The sequence below is a fragment of the Macaca nemestrina genome, chromosome 9 (genome assembly GCF_043159975.1).
Source record: "Macaca nemestrina isolate mMacNem1 chromosome 9, mMacNem.hap1, whole genome shotgun sequence".
NCBI classification, from domain to species: Eukaryota; Metazoa; Chordata; class Mammalia; order Primates; family Cercopithecidae; genus Macaca; species Macaca nemestrina.
In genome coordinates, this window is record NC_092133.1 from 129,683,672 (window position 1) to 129,706,412 (window position 22,741).

The 22,741-nt window shown below is 42.6% G+C and overlaps 1 protein-coding gene across 3 annotated transcripts in view; it reads left to right on the forward strand.

Annotated features, from left to right (window-relative positions):
* Positions 1–22,741, forward strand: part of LOC105490635 (FERM domain containing 4A) — a 699,298-nt gene that overhangs the window by 144,490 nt on the left and 532,067 nt on the right. Inside the window, exon 1 of one of the 3 annotated variants that reach the window (XM_011756457.3) lies at positions 17,295–18,799. The exons of the other annotated variants lie outside the window; for them this stretch is intronic. Within the exon in view, the coding sequence (XP_011754759.1) occupies positions 18,767–18,799 (33 nt within the window). The 5' untranslated portion in view covers positions 17,295–18,766. Of the gene's footprint in view, positions 1–17,294; positions 18,800–22,741 lie in introns of those variants that run through there. 3 annotated transcript variants of the gene reach the window in all.

Below are 22,741 nucleotides of genomic sequence, written 5' to 3' on the forward strand. Positions count from 1 at the left end.
CAGAAAAAGTTGATGCAAAAATGCTTAAAAACTCTTTGAAGGAATTCATTAAATTTTAGAATTCAGTAACCTAGAGGGGAGATGTTCATTCCTGGAAACTCACAGAATAAAATCACACCTTGGTAATACCATGCTCACTGATGTACTTGAGCTTATTGTCTCATACTGCGGAGGGAACAAGAAGGCTCTTATTTGGAGAGGTTTAAAGACAAAAATACATAAGTCCAAGAGATCCTGAAGCTCTCTTAAGGAAAGAGGTTAAAAGAAGAAGGTTCTTAATACACGTGAAGATTTGAAGAGGCTGATGCTGCAAGAATAAAAGGAATATGGAGGAAATTTATCACATAATAGTACACACTACTGTAACAGGTTTCTTTTAGCAGAGTTTTGTTATGTGAATTTATATTTCCTGATATATATATTTCCACTTTCCCATTTTTGCTTCTAAGCTAATTAGGTTATAAGAGCTGTTATTTTAAACAAGTTAATCAATCTCTTTTAACATCTTTCAAATAAGATAAACAAAACAGGTGTGTGTAGATACACACTGATATTCAAAATGTTGCTGTGTATACAGCTACACAAAACCCAGTTAGCAATTCTCACAAAGAAAAAGTGGAGAATGAGGTATGTTATTCTCCATCCAAAAGAATGATTTCATATAAAGCCTGGAAAAGTCAGTGAATTGGAATTCCCTTGGATGATAAGGGGATGGTGATTTTAGGGATAAAAAACCACCAAGGAGATAGCTGTGCACCTTTGGCTGGGGCTCAGAATTGTTGATTATTAGCAACTCTGGCTTAAAGTGTGGTCAGCTAAGACCAGTGGAGATTAAAACCTGGTTGAAATGTCAACTGGGGATGTGAAAAAGTGGTCTGGTGGAAGTGGAGACAGACAGTGAGTGAGAAAATAATTCAAATTCTAGAATAAAGAGAAAACAGGAAGCAAGAATGAAAAAACATCTAGGAAAGTATAGAAAGAGTTGTAACCACTTATGAGGAGATGAAGCATTTGCCAGGAGAGAGAGAGAAAAAAAAAAAAAAAAAAAAAAAACCTCAGCCAGTTGAGCTGAAAAATCCTATCTAAATATGAAAGCAGGGAATATATTCTGAGGCTGGAAATATTCATCAATGTGTTAAATGTCACACATTCTAAAAATATGAGATAGATTTCAACAGCCCTATAGTTAAAGACTGATGATTGGAATTTTGCTTTTATGATGCCATAGCAATTCACATGGTTCTTAAGTCTCCATAGCAACAGCCCGATACTACTTTTTGTTCTCTTGTGTAGTCACGTGATGCTGGATGCACTGCATAGAAAACAGAGGGGAGCGGTTGATTGTATTTCTTAATTAGTGACACAGAGATCAGGGATCATGGGACAGGACTTTTACTGGGATTGGTCCTGGGTCTGGTAAACTAGGGCTGTCCCTTGATAGCCTTTCTCTCGGGAGCTGGCACTTCCACTGGCTGTTCACCTTTGACCCTATTAGCCTCTGCTTTCTCTCAACTACTGTTGTTTTATGAGTTGCGTGTCCATTTAGATAAAATTCTCTCAAAGCAGAAGACCCTTTCTATTTGGGATTCCCAACTGAAACCATGCCCCAAAGAGTTAAAGAAGCCAATGGCTAACTTCTTGGGCTTATAGGATAATCCATAAGAAAAGCAAAAACTTGCTGAAAAGCTGAAACTGAGACTATGCCCCCAAGAGTGCAACCAGTAACTAACAAATATTATTGAGGGTGCAGGTTAACGCATAAGAAAAGAAACCTCTTACTACACCACTAAAACTCTCCACCTATGAGATAAGAGAACTGGCTAAAGTCGGTGGGAACCAATATGGCTGACTGGGGTCTGCGCAGAACCAGGTTGCTGACGTCACAGCCTAAATTTCCACCCATGTTTCGCACTAACTTCCTCCAAATTTGCACACAACAGCCCCAGGAGGCATCACGAAGACATAACTGCGCACGCCCACAGACTTGCCAGCTCTCCCGCTTCCTTCCACCAGTCACTTGCTTATCCCCAAATCCACGCCCCGAACCTTTTCCAATAAAAAGTGCTGCCTTGGAGCCAGCGCAGACAGACAGATTTGAGTTTGACTCCTGTCTCCTTGTGAGTAGACTTGCAATACAAAGCTTTTCTTTTCAAAAATCCAGTGTTGACCGGGTGCCGGGGCTCACACCGGTAATCCCAGCACTTTGGGGGACCAAGGTGGAAGGATTACTGGAGGCCAGGAATTTGAGGCCAGACTGGACAACAAGGAAACTCCAGCTCTACAAAAAATTTATTAGCCAGGCGTGGTAGCACACGCCTGTGGTTTCAAATACTTGGGAGGCAGAGGTGGTCTCAGCTACTCGGGAGGCAGGATCACTAGAGCCTTGGAGGTTGAGGTTGCCATGAGCTATGATGGTGCCACTGCACTCCAGCCTGGGCAACAGAGCAAGACCCTGACTCTGAAAAATGAACAAACAACAAGCAAACAAACAAAAAGCCAGGTGTCATAGTATTGGCTTCTAGCGCATCCAGCAATGAGCCCTTTTTTCTGGTAATACAGTTGTCTTGAAGATGGTAGAACTACCAACGTGAGAGGGGTGGTCATTTGCTATGAAGAAAAGACTATTTTCACTTCAGGATGAGCAAGAAGCTCATCTGCTAGGACAAGGGCATACTGTTGCATCAGAATCTATTCCACAGTTTTCCTGTCTGTGAAATGGGAGTGATAACCAAAACCCTCTTCTTACTCACAGGGTAATGTCCATGAAATGTTTAGACAAGTTTTGTCAAATATATTTTGGAAAGTGGTGTACGTGTGTGCAGAACCCGACTTACTGCCTTAGGCTTATGTATGAGAGGTATCAAGGTGCTTCATGTTTTAGCCTGGAGTCAGAGAGGGTGCTATGAAGTTTGCAAGCATAATTAAGACAGATAGAAATCTCTCCTGAGCTCTCATTAAATTTACAAGGGTTTTCCTACTGAGGCCGACTCAAGTTCCTAACACTTTTGCCTTCCTTCTCATTAATGAGCATCAGGCTGAGTTAAGATCTGTCTAAACTCACCTTGACATTGGCTGTTTTTCAGTGGGAGTCAGAAGTTTATGGGCTCTAGTCCTAAGTGATGACACTAACATCTGTTACCCTGACTGAATCAATTCCCTCTTTTCATTTATTTTTTTCTTTATAGGAGAGGACATTTATATAAGAACAAAGAATGTTACTTGGTACAGAGAAGGCAGTCTGTAAATATTCATTATCTTCCTCCTTTTTTTTTTTTTTTTTTTAAATGGAGTTTCGCTCTTGTTGCCCAGGCTGGAGTGCAATGGTGCAATCTCGGCTCACTGCAACCTCTGCCTCCTGGGTTCTAGCAATTCTCCTGTCTCAGCCTCCAGAGTAGCTGGGATTACAGGTGCCTGCCACCACACCTGGCTAATTTTTGTATTTTTAGTAGCGACAAGGTTTCGTCATATTGGTCAGGCTGGTCTTGAACTCCTGACCTCAGGTGATCCACCCACCTCTGCCTGCCAAAGTGCTGGGATTACAGGCGTGAGCGACCATGCCCAGCCCGTTCTCTTCCTCCTGTTATCCCCTTTTCCACCTCAAATTCTTGCATTTCTGGCATTTTGCTATTGGAATTTCAAAGGTGAGCCAGTGATGTAGGAATGTTTGGAGCTGAGGGTGACATTGTAGCACTGCTGCAGCAGCATCACTGATGCAAGATGCTAAACTCTTACTATCTACAGGACACCATACCCAGAGGTGGAAATACACAGCCATGAGACCTTGTACTTGAGAGTTAAAATCAGTTCAGGGTTAAAAGATAACAGCACAAGGTAACAAGCTAAATGTCAAACAGGCAGTGAAAACAAGCAGAGGTGAGCTGGGTTGCTCAGGGAAAGCTTCCCATAAAGGAATTGTTTTTTGGGGGGATTTTGTTTTGTTTTGTTTTTGAGACAAAGTCTCGCTGTGTTGCCCAGACTGGAGGGCAGTGCTGCAATCACTGCTCATTGCTGCCTTAACCTCCCAGGCTCAGGCAATCCCCCCACCTTGGCCTACCAAGTTGCTGGGACCACAGGCACATGCTACTGGTGCTCAGCTAATTTTCTGATTTTTCATAGAGATGGAGTGTGATTATGTTGCTCAGGTTGGTCTCAAACTCCTGGGCTCGAGTGAGCCTTCCACCTCAGCCTCCCAAAGTGTTGGAATTATAGGTGCGAGCCACTGTGACCAGCCAAGAAAATGAGTTGATGAGGACTTTGAAGAAAGCTAATGTCTATTGAGGGCTTATTAAGTAATGGACATTGGGCCTTAGCCTGCTTTATCTCTTTGATTAAAGGTTGGATTCTGGATAAGGACACAAAGGTAGAAAGGTGGGACTGATTGAAGAGGAAATGATTAGATAACGAGTTTGGCAGGAGGGGAGGTAAATAGGAAAGGAGATGGCAGATGATTCTAAAAGCCAAAGTAAAGAGCTGGTGTACTGAGAAGTCATTACACATTTTCAATAGGGAATACTGTGTGCCCAATTGTAGAATTTCAGAGGGAAGCACTGAAGTCTGAGAAAAGGAACCAGACCACAGAAAGAGACCAGGCAGCAGGTCATGGGTCCTCGGCACAGGGGGAGAGGCAGGAGTCCAGAAACATTGACTTGAGAATCCAGTAATTTTTTATTTGGTTCCAGGCATTTTGTGGAAAAGGTCCAGTAAATAGTGAAATAAGTCATTTTTACATCAAAAACAAAAGGTTGACTAGATGAAAGATTACATCAAGGACAGCACCTGGAGAGTCTAAGGAAGGAGCTCCTTTGGGGGAAAGGAGGTTAGAGGGAAGTTTTCAATGTATTCAGCATGGAGAAGCTACAAGCAGGTGGAGACGCCTTCCCAACAGGACACTAGAGATGGGAAAATTGTACTGTGGGAGCTGCCTGAATGCATCCCATCGCCATCTCCCGGGAAAACTGGGAACCCCACAGTCCCAAGGCCCATAAAGCTAATGGCATGTTTTATCTCTGTTTTATATCTCTCTTTCCCCTTAGTGAATTATGGAAGCAAATAAAACCAAATTCCCCAAGTCTATTTCTAACCCCCAAAATACATATTTTACCAAGTATTTATTGAGTTCCTTCTCTGTGACAGGATTCTCTGTATCCCTCCCAGCCACTGTTTCTGGCTGATCTTTTTCTATGTCAATTTGGGGGTAAATGGAGAAAGGCATGAGATATAGGTCGAAGCAAATGTTCATGGAGCATTCTCTAAGTCAGTCATTCCACCATAATGGCTCAGTTCCTTTATTTACAAAGGACATGTATAGCCAACAGTATGTTGAAAAAGAAAGAACATCAACTTAGGAAGGCTGAGGACTTCTGTAATCTTAGGAAAGTCACTGAACTCTCTGGGACTCAATTTACTTATCTGTGAAATGATGGACTAGTTGACATATAATTTGACTATAATATCCTATGATCTTATATCATGGAGTTAGGCTCATAATGCCTTTAAGAAATTGCATCATTGCATTTATAGAATGCAAGCTGTTTCTTGTTGTAAGGAAGAGTGTCCTCTTCCCTTCCCTTCCCTTCCCTTGCCTTCCTTTCCCTCCCTTTTCCTTTCCTTTTCTCTTTCCCTTTCCCTTTCTTGATTTCAAGACAGAGCCTTGCTCTGTCATCCAAGCTGGAGTGCAAAGGCATGATCCTAACTCACTGACTCCCCAAACTCAAGAAGACTGCTCAAGCAATCCTCTTGCCTCAACCTGATTAGTAGCTAGAAATGTGCACCACCACACCTGGCTAATTTTGTTATTTTTTGTAGAGACGGGGTCTCAGTATGTTGCCCAAGCTGGTCTCAAAACTCCTGGGCTCAAGCAGTCTTCCCTCCCTGGCCTCCCAAAGTGCTGTGATTATAGGCATGAACCACCATGCAGAGAAGGGTATTCTTTAAGGGTACAACTTGTGTCCAGGGCCACCCTGAACAGTCAAAGCTATGATCTTCTTTGCCAGATCTCCTGGGAATCCTAGGGCTGAGCACAACATTTGCATCCTCAGAGGCTGATAACCCTCCCTTCTCTCATGAGGATATGAATATAGGTAAGAAGGAAGAGGAGGCATGGTCTAGTCCTTGGGCCACCTGAGACTGAACAGGAGAGAAGCAGGGTACCTAGACCATCATGTTCGTCATGAAACCAAAGGGCTCACTGCCCAATGTGCCAAGACTATGACAGCAGGTTTGTGAGAAAAGCAAAACTTTTATTATTCCCAAGGAGACAGGAGTCCAGCTCAGATCTGTCTCCCTCTGCTGGCTTCAAGGGAATCGTTTTATTAGAAAAGGTTTAGGGGATGGATTCTAGGATTAGTGGGTGATTGGTGGAAGGAAAGGGGAAACCTAGAAAGTGTTGGGCATGAGCAGTTATCTCTTCATGCCTCCTCGTGGGTCCCATGCGGAAATTCAGGGTGTGTTAGTATGAAACGTGTGGTGGAAGTGCAGACTGCGACACCACAAGCTGGTTCTGTACAGGCTCTAGTTGGTCATGTTGGTTCCAACCAATTGTAGCCTGTTTTGTTATCCCATAAGAGGAGGGAGTTTTAGCATTTTGGCCAGTTGTTTTGTTTTTAATCTGTGTATTTGTAAGCTCAAGAAATTATGTTAGCCATTGGTGTCTTTATCTCTTTGGACGGTGGTTTCAGTGTCTTCTTTACGGGGTAAGTCCCAGCCGGCACTTCTGCCCACTCCTGTGCTCCATCACCATGGACCCTGCACAGCTGATCCTCTGGCCTTGTGCTTTGCATCTCACTCGATGCGCCTCATTCTGCTCCAGCTGCCATCTTTGCAGCTGCCAAGTCTCTCTCTGCCCTGTTGCCATTGCCACTCTATCTCACTCTATAGAAAACCTGGCCATGGCTGCTTCTGCTGGGCCCTGTGCTGTCTACCCCATTCCCCCTGGACTAGTCTGGATTGCACTTCTCTATTGCTTTGACTGGTTCTAGCCTTCTCTACTGCTGCTGCCATCCCTTCCCTCTAGAACTGCTGAAGATGCACATGCCACTCTCTAGCTGCTGCTATCTTCTCTTCTGCTTATCTGTAAGGCTAACAACTGTCCCTGCAGCTCCCTAACCATGAAGTATATTCCCTCCCTGTCATCATACCTATTTCTCTCCCCTATAAGATGTTGAGTCTTAATGGTGATCTTATTCTATTCTTCCATAGCTCTAACACAAACCTCCACAAATTGACTTGAATTGGGAAAACTATGGGATTTCCCCCTAAATTGTTATATTGCCCTCTGCCACACTCTTTTCATCTGTAGTAGCTCTCCTTTCGCTTATGGTGGTAGATTTTTTCACAGGCATTCTACTGATGTTGGGGTTTAGGCACACAGATCTCTCACTGTGAGTATCTAGAACAAAATGAAAAAAAATGAAAGACTCCATCTCTACATCCTTCTGCTGGGATCTCTCAGGAAGCAACAGTCTTATGCAAATAGTTTCCGGGCTTCTTGAAATAGACATGCAAATTAGAACCCACAGTGGCTTTGGGCTACACCACATTATACACATAACAGGAAAAGGAGGATGAAAGGTTCTTTCTGAGCTCCATGCCTGGGAAAACCTGTTCAGACACAGACATTGGCAAAAGATGGTCAGCATATGGAGGGGCCTTAGGTGGATTTAACAAAGAGAAACTATCAAGGCCCAGGGACCTAGATTCAAAGCATTCCTTTCTCCTGGGCTTTGTTTTCTCTCATTCTGCGCTCTCTGATTGTGTAACTGTCTAAACAAATTCAGACATGAAAGGGAAACCCCCGACACGACTTTCGTGGTCGCATTTATGCTCCATCGTGGTACCCACACAGTTGTATCCGGGCAGGCCATGCATGAGGATGTGGTAAGGAAATCTATCATTTCCTTAAAAAATAAAAAATAAATAAATAAGAAAATGCGCCTTTCTTCTCCTAACTTCTCTTCTTTCATTTCTGACTTATAGCCCATGAGCCATACATCTGGGCTGCTTTATGGGGATTGTTTTCACTGAGAGGTGAAACAGAAGCCATGCTTTGCCCGGCCTGGGCACGTGCTTCTGGGAACGTTCAGAGGCTCCTCAGGAGATGGGCACGGTGCCTGGAATAAAGCACTTCAGCCTTTGTTGAGCAAACAAATTCCCTTAAATTGGAAAAAAAAAATCCTTTTTTAACATTGGAGAAGTAGTAATTTCCCCATTTTTTTTAACATAATAGAATAGAAAGTTGGCTAGCATAAGCTAGATAAATAACTGAGATTACTCAACAAGCTAGGTATAGAAAATGGGTTCAGGGGCCAGGTGTAGTGGCTCATGCCTGTAATCCATCCCAGCACTTTGGGAGGCTGAGGCAGGCGATCACTTGAGGTCGGGAGTTCAAGACCAGCCTGGCCAACGTGGTGAAATCCCGTCTCTACTAAAAATAAAAAAAATTAACCGGGTGTGGTGGCAGGCACCTGTAATCCCAGCAACTCTGGAGGCTGAGGCAGGAGAATCGCTTGAACCCAGGAGGCAGAGCCTGCAGTGAGCCGAGATCGCGCCACTGCACTCCAGCCTGGGCGACAGAGCGTAAGATTTGTCTCAAAAAAAAAAAAAAAGAAAGAAAGAAAGAAAAAGTGGGTTTAGGTTTAAGTGCTTTGGTGATCTGCTTTTAGATGGTCCAACCCCTTTCTCCAAACCATGACCAGGTAAAAACATGCTTGGAAACCATAGCAAAGTTTTCAAATTAAGCCTTTATTTCTGGAGCTGTTTTCCATACCTCATAATTTCTCTTGGTTCTTATGATTACTATGATGTTTAAAGTCAATACTATTCATAAAATTTGGTTTCTTAGGTTATGCTGAGGCACAGAGTCAGAAAAATCATGTCTTATTAAAATCGAGGTAGAAATATTCGTCACACCTGATCAAAATGCCAACTGACTTTATGACTTCAGGCACGAGTGTCTCTGTTTATGAACATTTTTAAAAGACAGTAGTTTTGCTTTTAATGAACATATTTAGATATCATGGTTAAGATTCAATTTGCAAAACAATGCATTTCCAGGTTTGGGGGTAAAAGATGCCCATCAATATCTATCATTAATTTCATTATTTTGACATAGTGAGAAATTGAATCAAGCAATTACTTTCCTTTGTGCCTCAGGTTGAAGCTGGTCAAGGAAATTTAAGACACGGGAGTGATTTGAAAAAGAAAAAAACTCCTTAGAGCTATGAAAATAATGCACATGGAGGCACATTTATTGTTTGAAAGGTCACACTGTAAACGTAATTCCATTATTAGGCGATCCCAGTACTGTTAAAGGGACCATCTCACACTACGCAGGTATGGCGCATTCCAACTTGTAAAATTAGAATAACTTAGAAGAATGAGCTTTTATAACATAAAGGCATTTTCTGCAGATTTCTAAATAAATGAATGTGCAACTTTCCAACATCACTAATGATGTAAAGTGAACTCTGTCTGCACATTATTTCATTTGTGCATGGCACACAACTGTTTTCAAATAAAGTGAGGTGTAAATTAAGTTTCAAATTAAGAAAAATCGAGTCTAGACTGTATAATCTGGAGATCACTTATCAGCACTCTGTAAACTTCAGTGTTCTTGTTTTTCTCTTCAAATATGTTACTGTCTAGCCCTGTGCTTTTTCGGCATGGGTCAGTCTCTCTGTCTGAAGTCCTCCCTCACCTCCTACACGTCTCCATCCCATCCTGCTTAGGACAGTCCCACGCACCAACATCCTAACCTCCTCCAGATGGTCAAAGCCAGCTTCAAGAATAGGATTTCCCTCGAAGCAGCCTAATAGACAATGCCAGGTGAAATGAGTACTTCTCCCAACCTTTGCTTCCACTTGAGTTGTTCAACCCTCCTGCTAGTTCTCACTCAGTAGAATTCAGAAGGTTTCCGTGATTGTTCTCTAATCCTTGGCATTCTTCAATTCTTCAGCAGCCTTCACCTGTACTCTTCACCCTAGTAACCTCGGGGCAGAGCCACTGGTTGAGCCTGCCTTAAAGGAGGTTCTCAGCACATGTGTCCACCTTGAAGGAACCTAGGAGCATCCCTGTACCAAGGGGTTCATGAGTTACTTTTAGGGTAGACGATGGGGGTCTCTTTCACACCCCTACCATGCAGGATGGGCCAATTAGAGAAAAACAAAATTTTGTCTTGTCTCACTTGTCTTGCTCTGTTGTCCAGGCTGGAGTGCAGTGGCAAGATCAGAGATCACTGCAGCCTCAAACTCCTGGGCTCAAACTCTCCTCCTGCCTCAGCCTTCCAAGTAGCTGAAACTACAGGCATGTGCCACCTTGCCTGGCTAATTTTTTTTTTATTTTTTTATTTTAGAGACAGTGTCTTCTTTTGTTACCCAAGCTGGTCTTGAAATACTGACCCCAAGCAATCCTACTGCCTCAGCCTCTGAAAGCACTGGGAGTCCAGGCATGTGCTACTGCACCCAGTCTATCTCTCTCTCTTTTTAAAAATACAGCTCGAGAGTTCAAAGAAGTCTCAGAAGCAGAAACTGTGTCAATTCCCATCTCCATTGATAACTATCATTTTTGTCCCCTCCCCAGTCCAGGTTTGATAAGCAATTATAGGGCAATTTGGTAGTAGTGTTGGAGTTGCCTCTTATAAAGAAAAAGCCACAAATAAAGCTTTTGAAAGTGGTTTGTCTAAGTCCTGACAATCCTGAACATTTTGACAGAAATATCAAGAAAACGTGTAGTCCGGGCACCGTGGCTCACACCTGTGATCCTGGCACTTTGGGAGGCCGAGGTAGGCAGATCACTCGAGTTCAGGAATTCAAGACCAGCCTGATCAATATGGCAAAACCCCATCTCAACTAAAAGTACACAAATTAGCTGGGCGTGGTGGCGCACATCTGTAGTCCCAGCTGCTGAGGAGGCTGAGGCAGGAGGATCGCTTGAGCTCAGGAAGTGGAGGTTGCAGTGAGCTGTGACTGTGCCCCCGCACTCCAGCCTGGACAACAGAGTGAGACCCTATCTCAAAAAAAAAAAAAAAAGAAAAAATTCCATGGTAATCATTTCACAATGCATACATATATCCCAACATTCTGTTTTATACCAGAAATATATACAATTTTTATTTGTCAAATATTAAAATGTTTCCCTACATAATTTCTGTCAGCACAAATCTTTAGTTTGGAGCTTGGAAATAACCCAACAAAAGCGGGAGGTAAATAATGCTACCCTGCACGCTAACTTTGCAGGAACATCCAACTGCTTCCCCACTGTGAGGACGGGAAGGAGGAGGCATTGCTTCCACCCAGATGCCTGTCTCTCGGCTTTCTCCTTATCTGGGCTCCCAGAGGTCTTCTGAGCAAACACAGGAGCAGCGATTTGGGGCCAAAGCAGCTGTTGGTTTTCTTCTCCCTCTTGACAAAAGCACTCAAACCACAAACCTTAAGGGAAAAAAACAAAACAAAACAAAACAGAGAAAAAAGTGGAAATACCTCTTTTCAAACACTGCAAAATCATGTCACTCTGCTCTTTAGATGTTTTTGTAAAACATCGGGGCAGATAGAGAACCATTTCCAGCTGAAGTGTTTATCATAATGAAAAAAAGCACTTTTATTTTTCCCACTGTGAGACACTTTTTCGGAAAGGCAAGAACTGCTGAAGGAAAAAGTCTCCAAGGGCTAGATTCCAATTAACTTCTATACCAATTGCTGATAACTTTAGGCAATCACTGTTCTTTAGAAAATGGGACAGAGAGTCTAAAAGATCATAAAGACGAGATGACTGATCAACCAAGGCATAGAACCTCATACCACATTTTCCTCAGTGTGTCACAATTTTAAAGAATTGTAAATAAAATACAGTAGATCCTATATTTGACATTCAATAACATAGAATTGTCGTTATATGTGTCTTGGAGCTTAGACATTGATCTGGGGGTCTGGAAAATACTTTAGTAGTCATACAATCCATCGCTGTGCATGGGTGAGCAGCAGAAATGTGATAGCGTTGGAAGAACTTGAAATTTTTGGAGTAAGAAAACCTGCCTTTGGGGTTCTAGTCACCTCTACTCCACTGTTTAGGAACTCTCATCTCGGATTAGGAATCATATCCATTGGCTGCATAACAAGTGCAATGCCTGGTGCCACACAGTGATAGGCATTGGTTTTTCAGAAGGCTGTAGAGTTTTGCTGATGTAGGCTGGGATCAGCTGATCTTGGCTAGTCTCACTCATTTGTGATTCTCTGGCTTGCTCATACGTCTGTAATGGAGGCTGGGTCTTCTTTTATCCTCCTGCTGGAATCAGCAGACTGGCGTGGGTGTATCTTCCCCATGGGCATTTCAAACTTCTGCTTGTACTGCCTTTGCTAGCCTTCTATCCATACTTGGGGAAAAAGAGAGGGTGGCAAAGTTACATAGCGAATTGCATGGATAACAAAATGTATGCATAATCAGGACAAAATGATGCTATCTACTACTGTACTTAATTCTCTCAATCTCAGGTCATCATCTGTTAAATGGGAATAATAATACACCTGTGAAAATTAAGTGAGCTGACACTGAAGAGTATCTAGCTCAAGCCCTGGAACAGAGCTGATGCTCAGTAAATATTACCTTTCTCCTATTCACCTCTCCAATCTTGTAAAATGAAAATGAATACTTGCCACGTCTCATGGGATCATCGTGAGGTTTGATTTTAGTTTGTTTGTTTGTTTTGTTTTTTTGATGGAGTCTTGCTCTCTGTCACCCAGGCTGGAGTGCAGTGGTACAATCTCAGCCACTGCAACCTCCACGTCCTGGGTTCAAGTGATTCTCCTGCATCAGCCTCCTGAGTAGCTGGGACTACAGATGTGCACCACCACGCCCAGCTAATTTGTATACTTTTAGTTGAGATAGGGTTTTGTCATATCGATCAGGCTGATCTTGAATTCCTGAACTCAAGCGATCTGCCCACCTCAGCCTCCCAAAGTGCTAGGATTATACGCGTGAGCCACCATGCCCGGCCCATTCTGAGGTTTTTAAAAAGGCAAACACATGTAAAAACAATTTGAAAGAATGTTAATGGCTATATAATTTTTGTATTGCAAGAACATGTAGAATGTTTACTCTTACCTAGACATGAATACTTTCAAGCACTTAATATCAAATCACAATTTTCACTGAGCACTGTAGTATGTAGCAAGTGGATATTTATATTATAAATCAAAGCAAATATGTGTGACTGAGGAGGGTTGAGGCAGAGAGAAAAAGGGGGAAGGAGATTTGTCATGTTGGTTACGTAACTCCTTCAGTGTTACCCAAGATATTTGGAACTGATCCAGGAAGAAGACCTTTTCTATCCGTTATCATCCCAAAGCCTACAACTTGATGAAGATGTTTCTAAATAGTAAAGAGTGATGAGCAGGTCACAGAGGGTAAAGCCTTGATGGTGCTCAGGTCACAATCCCCTCACCTTAATAAATCATCAACTGTTTAGGAAGCAGGCGGTGCAATCCCAGATAATAAACCCTAATTGTTTGGCTAGCTATGATCCCCAGAGACTCTAAGGGGCCTAAAGAAATTAACCTCAAAAATGGCAAAGATGTGGGGAAGAAAGGGTCAGTGTTTAAGTGCAAGAGATGGAAAACCTGAGCCTCCAACCATGACATACCCAATACCCTTTGTGACATTTACAAGTGCTGCTAGTCTAGAGAAGTTTATTGTAAAGTTATTATTTCCCTCTCTTTTTTAACATCAAAATATGAAAGAAGGGTGGCTCAAAGGGCAAAGGCATTTGCTAAGAGAGGTTCCTTGGTGCAGGGAGTTTTCCTCTGCAGGTGAGAAGCCCACCTACCACAGAGTAGAAATTCCTTAAGTCAGATTTCAGAGAAAACTCCCTTTCTCTTGTGGTGTAAACTTAATTGATATTTCACCAGTGTCTACATATTTGATATTTATTGACTTTTTTTCTAAGTTTAGGTTACTCCCAGATGGTAAACTGCAAGCAGAGAGTGCCCTAATCCAAAGAAATCTTTTAATATCAAGGAGGCAAAAATGCAAATTGTTCTTGCTTCTGAATACTTTGGTAACATTGATCAATGTCAAGGCTGTTAGGGTGTCTAATGATCTGACAATTATTCTTCACTGACATTTATTGCCCAGGATAAAATATTTTCTAATCCCCACCACCATCTCTCTCCTCCTGCCCTCTTCACCCTGCAACAATCCAACCACTTCACACAAGACATAAAAGGTGCAGTCATCAGTATTTAAAGGACTTGGAAATGATAAATGATAAATGGACTAGTGTGCTCCGTTTTATAAATGTTTATCTTTGATAAACACAAGACTCTGTGCTTTTAAGTGTCTAACACAGAACCTGGCTTGAAGTGGATGTTCAATGAATATTGGTTTCCTGAATACATAAGTGAACGAGGCACTCAATGTAATACCTTAATAGTCTAAAATAAAATATTTTCAAATGCTTACTTTGCAGCCCCTGACTAATAAAGAACAGAAATTTAAAATGTACTTTTAAGTCTTTATATGTCTTATGTTGGTGGGGATTATTTTTAATGAAATAAGATGAGGTGGATATAGTGCACTAGCGGTGGCTTCATTGAACTGAATGCGTGAATTACTTAGCTGAAGCTTCTGCAATAGACCAGTAAGAATAGTACCTCCCTCATGGGGCAGGGGGTAAGGGAATTGTATGAACTGCTGCATGAAATCACTTAGCCTAGTGCCTGCCAGCAGGTAAGCATTCAACAGCTATTGCCATTCTCATTTTTACCATCAACAGCTGCATCATCTCAGGAACTAATTGATAGGTTCCAAGTCCTGTTGATTCCAGGGGTTTAGTCAAGGACCTCTCAGACCATTATAAAAATATGGTGAACAACCCCAGGCTCCAGGGCTAAAGGGCTGGTGTATAAACAACCAGAAAAGTTCTACCTTCCCTAAGTGGTGCACTGATACAGAATATTCCAAATTCCTTCCGAAAGTCCTTTCCTTTGGCTCAGGAAAGCTGTTCTGGTTCCAAAATCTATGGTTGGAGTTTTTCAGAAAACAACCAGCCTTAAACATGCAGTCAGTCTAGTTTTGTTTAACTTTGGCATAGTCCCCCCTCCGTTATATATACTTTAAACAAACCTTTAGGGAGATTGAGAGCCAGAGAGAGTACAGAGGGCCAGGAGGCAGGGATGCAGGTAATCAATTGTACCAGAGATTTTTTTTTTTTAATATCAAGGATAAAACTCTTGAGAAGGGGACATGATTGGGGCCAGGCACAGTGGCTGACACCTATAATCCCAGCACTTTGGGAGGCCAGGGTGGGCGGATCACTTGTGGCCAGGAGTTCAAGACCAGCCTGGCCAACATAGTGAAACCCCATCTCTACTAAAAATACAAAAAACTAGCTGGGCATGGTGGAGGCTGAGGCATGAGAATCACTTGAACCCAGGAGGCAGAGATCGCAGTGAGCCAAGATCATGCCACTGCACTCCAGCCTGTGCAACAGAGCAAGACTTTGTCTCAAAAAAAAAAAAAAAAAAAAAAAGAGAAGGATACATGATTGGAAATTCTGATGAGGGGGTTTCTGGGGTTAGAAAGGGCGCAAACAGCGCAAACCTGTCCGTGAACCTGTTCATGCCACGAACAGGGCAGAATGCTTCAGGAAAGAGTTATTGAAAGTAAAAAAGCAAATGATGGATGCAGCTTATTCTAGTTATTGAAGAATCCAACAGGATGGAAGCTAAATGTGGCACATGGCATGGGCAATGTCTCAACAGCAAGTGGGATAACAAGTCTTTTTCATGATTCAGGGACTAATAACAGGGGAGGATGAGGAATGGCATCTCTGTTTTGAGTAAACAAGAGTGATTTCCTTCCCTGACACTGAAAAATGAAGCCTTTGAGGAAATAGAGGAAGGGTCTGGGGAAGAGGAGAGAGAATAGAATTAAAGATGGAAGTGAGGCTAGGCGCAGTGGCTCATGCCTGTAATCCCAGCACTTTGGGAGGCCGAGGGGGTAGATCACGGGGTCAGGAGATTGAGACCATCCTGGCCAACATGGTGAAACCCCATCTCCACTAAAAATACAAAAATTAGCTGGGTGTGATGGCGCATGCCTGTAATCCCAGCTACTTGGGAGGTTGAGGCAAGAGAATCACTTGAACCTGGAAGGCAGAGATTGCAGTGAGCCAAGATTGCACCACTGCACTCCAGCCTGGGTGACAGAGCAAGACTCCGCACCTCCCCGCAACCACAAAAAAAAAAAAAAAAAAAAAAAAAGATGGAGGTGAAGGAATGAGATTCTCATGGAGACAATTTAGTTTTTTATTTCCTAGGAGAAAGTTGATCATGTATATCCAGATAGGAGAAGAGTCACAAAGAGAATGGCACTAGACTGGAAATGGAAGTCACATCAGAAGGTTTACAAACCTACAGAGAAACCTGAAAACATGGGGAGAGATTAGTATGAATAATGCAATGATAGACGGAAGGGCTCGAGGAGTTGGTTGAGTTTTGTGTCAAATCTGCTATAAATATAGGGCCTTGGAACAAGGACTGTGTCTACCGTATTCTCCACCGTATCATCAGAACAGGAACAGCTTCCAGCACATAGTAGGTGCCTTACAGCTATTTGTTGAATGACTACGTGAATAGAAGAAATGATTAGGGAACCTAAACACTGTAATACAAAATGAGAAGTATTATTTAAGTCAGTACCAAAGAAAGAAGGTCCAGAGTCCCCCAGAAATGGCAATAATCTTTTATATAAGGACAGCGAGTTGCAATCAATATGTTGGGTCTAAAGATGTGTCAGAATGCTAAGACTCTGGACAAAGGATGTACATGTCTGGTTAAGTGAGAATTAGGTTGCAGCCTGCACCTAAGGTGACGTAGAGAAAGAGTTAAGAATAGAAACTTGGACCCCGTGCAGTGGCTCACATCTGTAATCCCAACAGTTTGGGAGGCTGAGGAGGAAGGATTTATTGAGGCCAGGAGTTCAAGACCAACCTGGGTAACATAGCAAGGCCCTTTCTGCATAAAAAAAGTTAAAAATTAGCTGGGCATGGTGGTGCATGCCTACAGTCCCAGATATTCAGGAGGCTGAGGCGGGAGGATCTCTTGAACTCGGGAGTTCAAGGCTGCAGTGAGCCATAACTGTACCACCATACTCCAGCCTGAGCAACAGACAGAGACTTTGTCAAAAAAAAAAGAAAAAGAAAAGAAAATGAAAGAAAGAAAGAGAGAGAGAGAGAGAAAGAAAGAAAGAAAAGAAAAGGAAAGGAAAGGAAAGGAAAGGAAAGAAAAGAAAAAAGAAAAGAAAAGAAAAGAAAAGAAAAGAAAAGAAAAGAAAAGAAAAGAAAAGAAAGAACTGGAGACTACCAAGGAGGTGATCAAGAGGTGATAGAGTTGGTGTAGATACTGAGTTCTTTAGAATGCTGATGTATGAACTGGAGGAGAGAAGGATATTAATTAGGGATGAAAATCATCAATGAAGGAAGAGGCAGGGGCAGTGGACCAACATGTGATTCCATCTGGAGGGCAGAGTGGCTCGCCCTGTCTTGGGGGATATCTTGTGAATACAAGAACTGCAGATGGAAAGAAGGGCAAGGGATGTGACATCTTCCTTAAATCGCATTGACAGGTTCATATATGGTGCACATGTGTTGCATTTATGATGCAAAAGTGTCCTGGCACCTTGGTGATGGCATAGATGTGTGTAGTCACATTTAAGGAGTCACCAGTTGAAGTAGAGATATTGAATTATTCTCACAGAGAAAATTCCTCAAGCCTAAAGAAGTTCAGGAAAATCTCATCTTTTCAATTGCATTATGCCTTGACCTCGGTCTTTGCCATTTTTCTTTCATTGTCTATTTTTTCCAAGTGACAAGCAATGCTGAATGAAACAGTCAGTCCTGATTTATGTGGACTCCTGGACAGTATGCCCGCAAGCACACGTCCACACACACACACACACACACACACATACACACTTATTTTTTTAATTCTCGGCTATTCAGGAACAGAGTCCATAAATCTGTTTTTGAAACTTTCTCTAAAAAGAGGCTACAGTTATATGCCTCTAAACTTCTGGCCAAACTGCAAAAAAACCCAGTTAACTATCCAGATGTGAAATTCACACTGGGCTGAACATGGGTTTTTAGAAGTACCCACGCAGTGGGATTTCTTTTTCAGCTTTCTGTACACAAACTAGAAAAGCAGCTCAGTAATGGTGTCGACTAGATCCATTCTTGTGGGGGTCCCACTTCTTAAGAGAGGAATGAATGATGAATAAATGAATGAACGAACGAACAAATGCAACAGTACTCTCAGCTCTAGAGAGAGCAAGCTACAGAGCCCAAAGCGGCTGGATGCTCCTGCTCAGCCCCCCTCGCCTCCTGCCCTGGGTGAGCTGCCCTGTGGGTTGGTTCAGATCACTTTTCCTGGCTCAAACGCGTTACCTAAGACAGAGATCGTTTGTCAAGTGAGCAGGGTACACAGAGAGCTGTAGGCAGATTATGGAAAGAGAGAGGGAGGAGAGAGAGGGAGGAGAGAGAGCGCGGGAGAAGGAGAAAGAGAGAGGGGACCAGGGCGAGGAGCGGAGCAGGCTTCTCCAGGAACGGCGCTTTGCCGGCGCTGGGGATTCAAGTTAGGCCGGGTGGCGGTGCAGAGGCGCCACCCGGAGAGGGGAGCCACCACGGCTCCAGACATGGCTCTTTTCATGTGGGATGCTTAAGCACAGCACACAGGGAGAGTAACTTGCAGGAGACAGAAACTGGCATGAGGATTCTGCCACCATGGAAGGGCTCCTGTCTCCGATGAGGACGAAGGTAAGGGGAGTGGATCTGGATTTCTTTTCCTTCTGCTTGGAGGGACAGAAAAGGCTCTGTGCATGGGAGGAGGCTCACGGAGCTTTTGTCTTATTTCAGAACTAGGCTGGCGATTGCAACTGGATCTCTCAAAGAATAGGCTTGCCTGCACGGCAGCGCGATCTGAGGGGAAGGGGAGAGCCGAGGGGAGCGAGCCATCTGTCAGCGTGGACAATGGGAACCTCAGTAATGAGTTCGCCTCTCGGTTGATTAGACAGCCATATTTTAGCAGGATTTCCAATCACTCTTGCTTTGGAGCCGTGCAGCCCTCGGAGCTGTTCGTTTGCAGGAAGTACCAATGTCTCAGACCGTATTGCTGTTTAGCAGGAGGAGTAACACGTTTAAGGCAAAGAGTGTGCCCAGCTCCCGCTTGAAATATCCTCTTTCCTCTTCCTCCTCCTCTTCTTCGGAGCAGGAGGACCAGGGAATCCTCTCTGTGGAAAGTAGGTTAATGCATTCTGGAGGCCAATGTGTTCTCGGAAAACTAGCAGACCTGCAGAAAAGATTTCAGGGCACTGCTCTAGCCTGACATCTTGAACTTGGTCCCTTAACATTTAGAAATGTTCACGGGGAACTGGTTTTAGTCTCCTGAAGACTCTAAGCACTTGTTCTTCTTGACTGGAGTTTGTTTTTTCACTTTCAAGAGATGCTTTGAACGTGGGGTTTTCCATTATAAGCTTAGACGATGAAGGTGCTATTTCATATCTGCTATATTTACCTATAACTCTGAAAGGATAGGTCAAAAGTTTTCAATAATGCTAGAAATATTACTTTTCTTAATCAGAAATTTCAAAACAAATCAAGGGGCAAATAGCTCTCTAAGCACACAGCAGAGTTAAAGTTAATAGGACAAGGCTTTGATTTACCTCATCTGTTTGATGCCCGGTTTAATGATTCAGACACAAATAGACTCTTTTGTCATTGAACATTTTTTTTTTTCCCTGCTGGTTAATGAGCCTGACCACGATGTTTTCAGGGAATGTTAGAAGTAGGTCTTGTGCACGAAGACACCCCCACCCTTTGCGAGAATTTCCCATCTCTGTTATGTTCACCCATGGCTGAGAGTCATTCATTAGAAGGATAGTCTCAAGTGAGCGTTTGTTACAAAGGCTCTAACTCCAGCCCTTCAATGGGCTGGCAGACCTTCTTTGAGATCCCATTGGTGACCCATTTTTTCTCTCTGGGCTTGTAGCTGGAGTCCTGTTGCTTACAGGCAGTACACTTTAATCCAAGGTACCGTAGAAACATCAGGTCCTGTTTCATGATCCCCTACCACAGCAAAGAAAATGGCAAATGACACTGGCATCCTAGCTCACTTGATTGACAGGATGAGGTTTGAATGCTTTGGGGAATGGCATCGTAATCTGTTCATTTGACCAGGTTTTCAAATTGCAAACTATCACAGTATTGTGCAGTTTCCGGTGCGTAACAGATCTGTGGATCCGAGCTCCTAACCTCAAGCGAGGACAACTCTCATAGACTTGGAAGGGAGTTCCCTATGCAAATAACCAGGACCCAGGCTCTGTGTAAATCACACTATGAGCTGATTAAAATGACATGTGATAGTCGGTGGAGAAATGGACGTCAGTGGGTCAGGCTGCTCACGTATTATATTTATCAGTATCACTCACATCATGGCTTGTTCCTTGATCATCATATTGTCTAATAAACATGAAACTGTGGGGTTTGGTTCCTACCAAAGTTTAAACATAAAATCTCTACATAGCAAATAGATTCTCATTCAAGCCCTTCAGTTTTTAGGTTTCAAGGGATTTGTGTATGCGTGTGTTTTTAAATTGCTTCTGTGAATTCTTTTTTAGTCTTTTTATTTCTGATGCTGGAAATGGATATTTCCATATTGAAAATTCAAATTGCATTTGAATTCAGTGACCTACAATATCATCATGACTCAGGGAACAAGACCCGACTGGCAAGAGGAGAATCCCATTGATAAGGCTTGGTTTTAGATCCTAAGTTGCTCTGTCCAAATGTTGTTGAAATTACCCAGTGATATTTTTAATTTATCCAAAGACATATCCGTGACAATGTGGTTGCCATACTTAAACTTTGATCACATTATGCCTCCTTAAGTCTGTTCTGAAATATTTTCTCCCTTTGGTGAGGATTTAGCTTGAAGTTTCTGATTTCCTGGTATCATGATAGGTAGACAAAGGAAGCCTCCTAGAGCTAAATTTTGGCATGTTATGGTTACTCAATAACTTATGGACAGTTTAAAGCAAGCATTGAGGTAAATTGGACATCATGCAATAATTTCATTATGCCATGTAATGGACTTAACCAGTCTAAATCATGGGTGCTTAATGCATTTTTGTCTTGGGATTTGCATAATTGGCACATAAATATGCATGAGATTAACTGGAAATGGCAAAACAGGGTGAGAAAACGTTCATGAGCATTGAAATTAAGGCAGTTGCAAAGAGGGCACCTGAACATACTCTGTCTCCTGGGTGGGCAGCCACAGTTGACATACCTAGAAACAGACAGGGTGGCAGCTGGCCTCCCCTAATCACAGTTAGTGTATTGTCAGTGATACACGGCCATTGCACAGCTTTGACTTTTGGCTGGATTCACTTGGTCACACTGCTTATTCTTCTTTTTATATATAATGCAATCTAAAAGAGTCTGATGGATACACTTCTAATTGGCCTTCTGGCAGGCCCTGACACAGGTCTCAGGATTCCAACCATAGCAAATGATGTTTGCAGAGGCAGGGGTGAAGAAAGCAAGAAGAAAAAAGAGAGAGAGAGAAGGTGATTGAGTGGTTTCTTCTATGAGAGTAAAGGAAATCATTTTATAATCAATCATCTCTGTGCATATTTTTAATATGTCCTTTTAGTTCAATTTTTAATCCTCCAAACTTCATAATTGCCTCTGATCTTCTGAGCACTGCTTCCAGTGAATGAGGCTGGCAAAAAACAAACACACAAACAATAAAAAAAAAAACTCCCCTCATATTCAGTGTCTTGTGATTCATGGTGGCTGCAAAATTTGCAGGGAGCACTTTGGTAAGGCCACATGAAATCAGGCCAAGTCTTGACTTTTCATGACTGTGAGGAGTGTATTTTGAAGAAACTGCAGCATCAAAAGAAGATGGAGAGGAAGGGAGGGGAAGAAAAGAGGAGAGGACAAGACAGGGGAGAAGAGGCCAGGGAAGAGAGGTAGGGGAGGGGAAGGGAGGGAAGATGGCTTGATTGGAGCCCTTTTTTATATCCAAATAAGATTATAGCTATGTTTTTACCAAATGTTTGTGCAGTGAATAGAGAGTGGATGGAAATTAACCCTAGAAAGGAGAGTCGTAACTTTTAAAAAGTTGATTAACTATTTCATGTGCTAATTTGAGTTTTTCTAAATACTCCAATATGGTTTCCTTTAATATTTGCTTTCGGTTTACAATCACCTAACTGCCCAGAGATGGTGTCCTTTTGTCTGTCTGACCTTGTCTTATTTCTCCTACAAAGACGTGTCCCACACTGTACTTCAGATACTTTTTTAAAGGAATGCTTCTGATTTGTGGCATAAAGTAACTTTCTAAAGGAAGTCTTCTGAGAGGATCTGGTCATGTAATGAAAGGGGCAATTAAGGGGAAATGGAAGCAGATCTTTTAAAGAATGAGCATTTGAAATTAGCACAGGAATCATGTCCGGCGAGTCCCACTCTTTTGTATCCGGGGATAATAGTCAGCCACACATAGCTAGAGTTAGTTCAAGAATTGTCTTTCCTGATCATGCTGTATTTTTGGAAACAGATTAGATACAGAGGTAAGATGTCAAAATTCTAAAATTGCACACAATATAGAATCAAAAGGGGAATAAAATATGTACAGTCAAAGCTCTATGGCTCTTTAGGGCAATTATTATAGAGTATGTGAAACCCTTAGAGTCA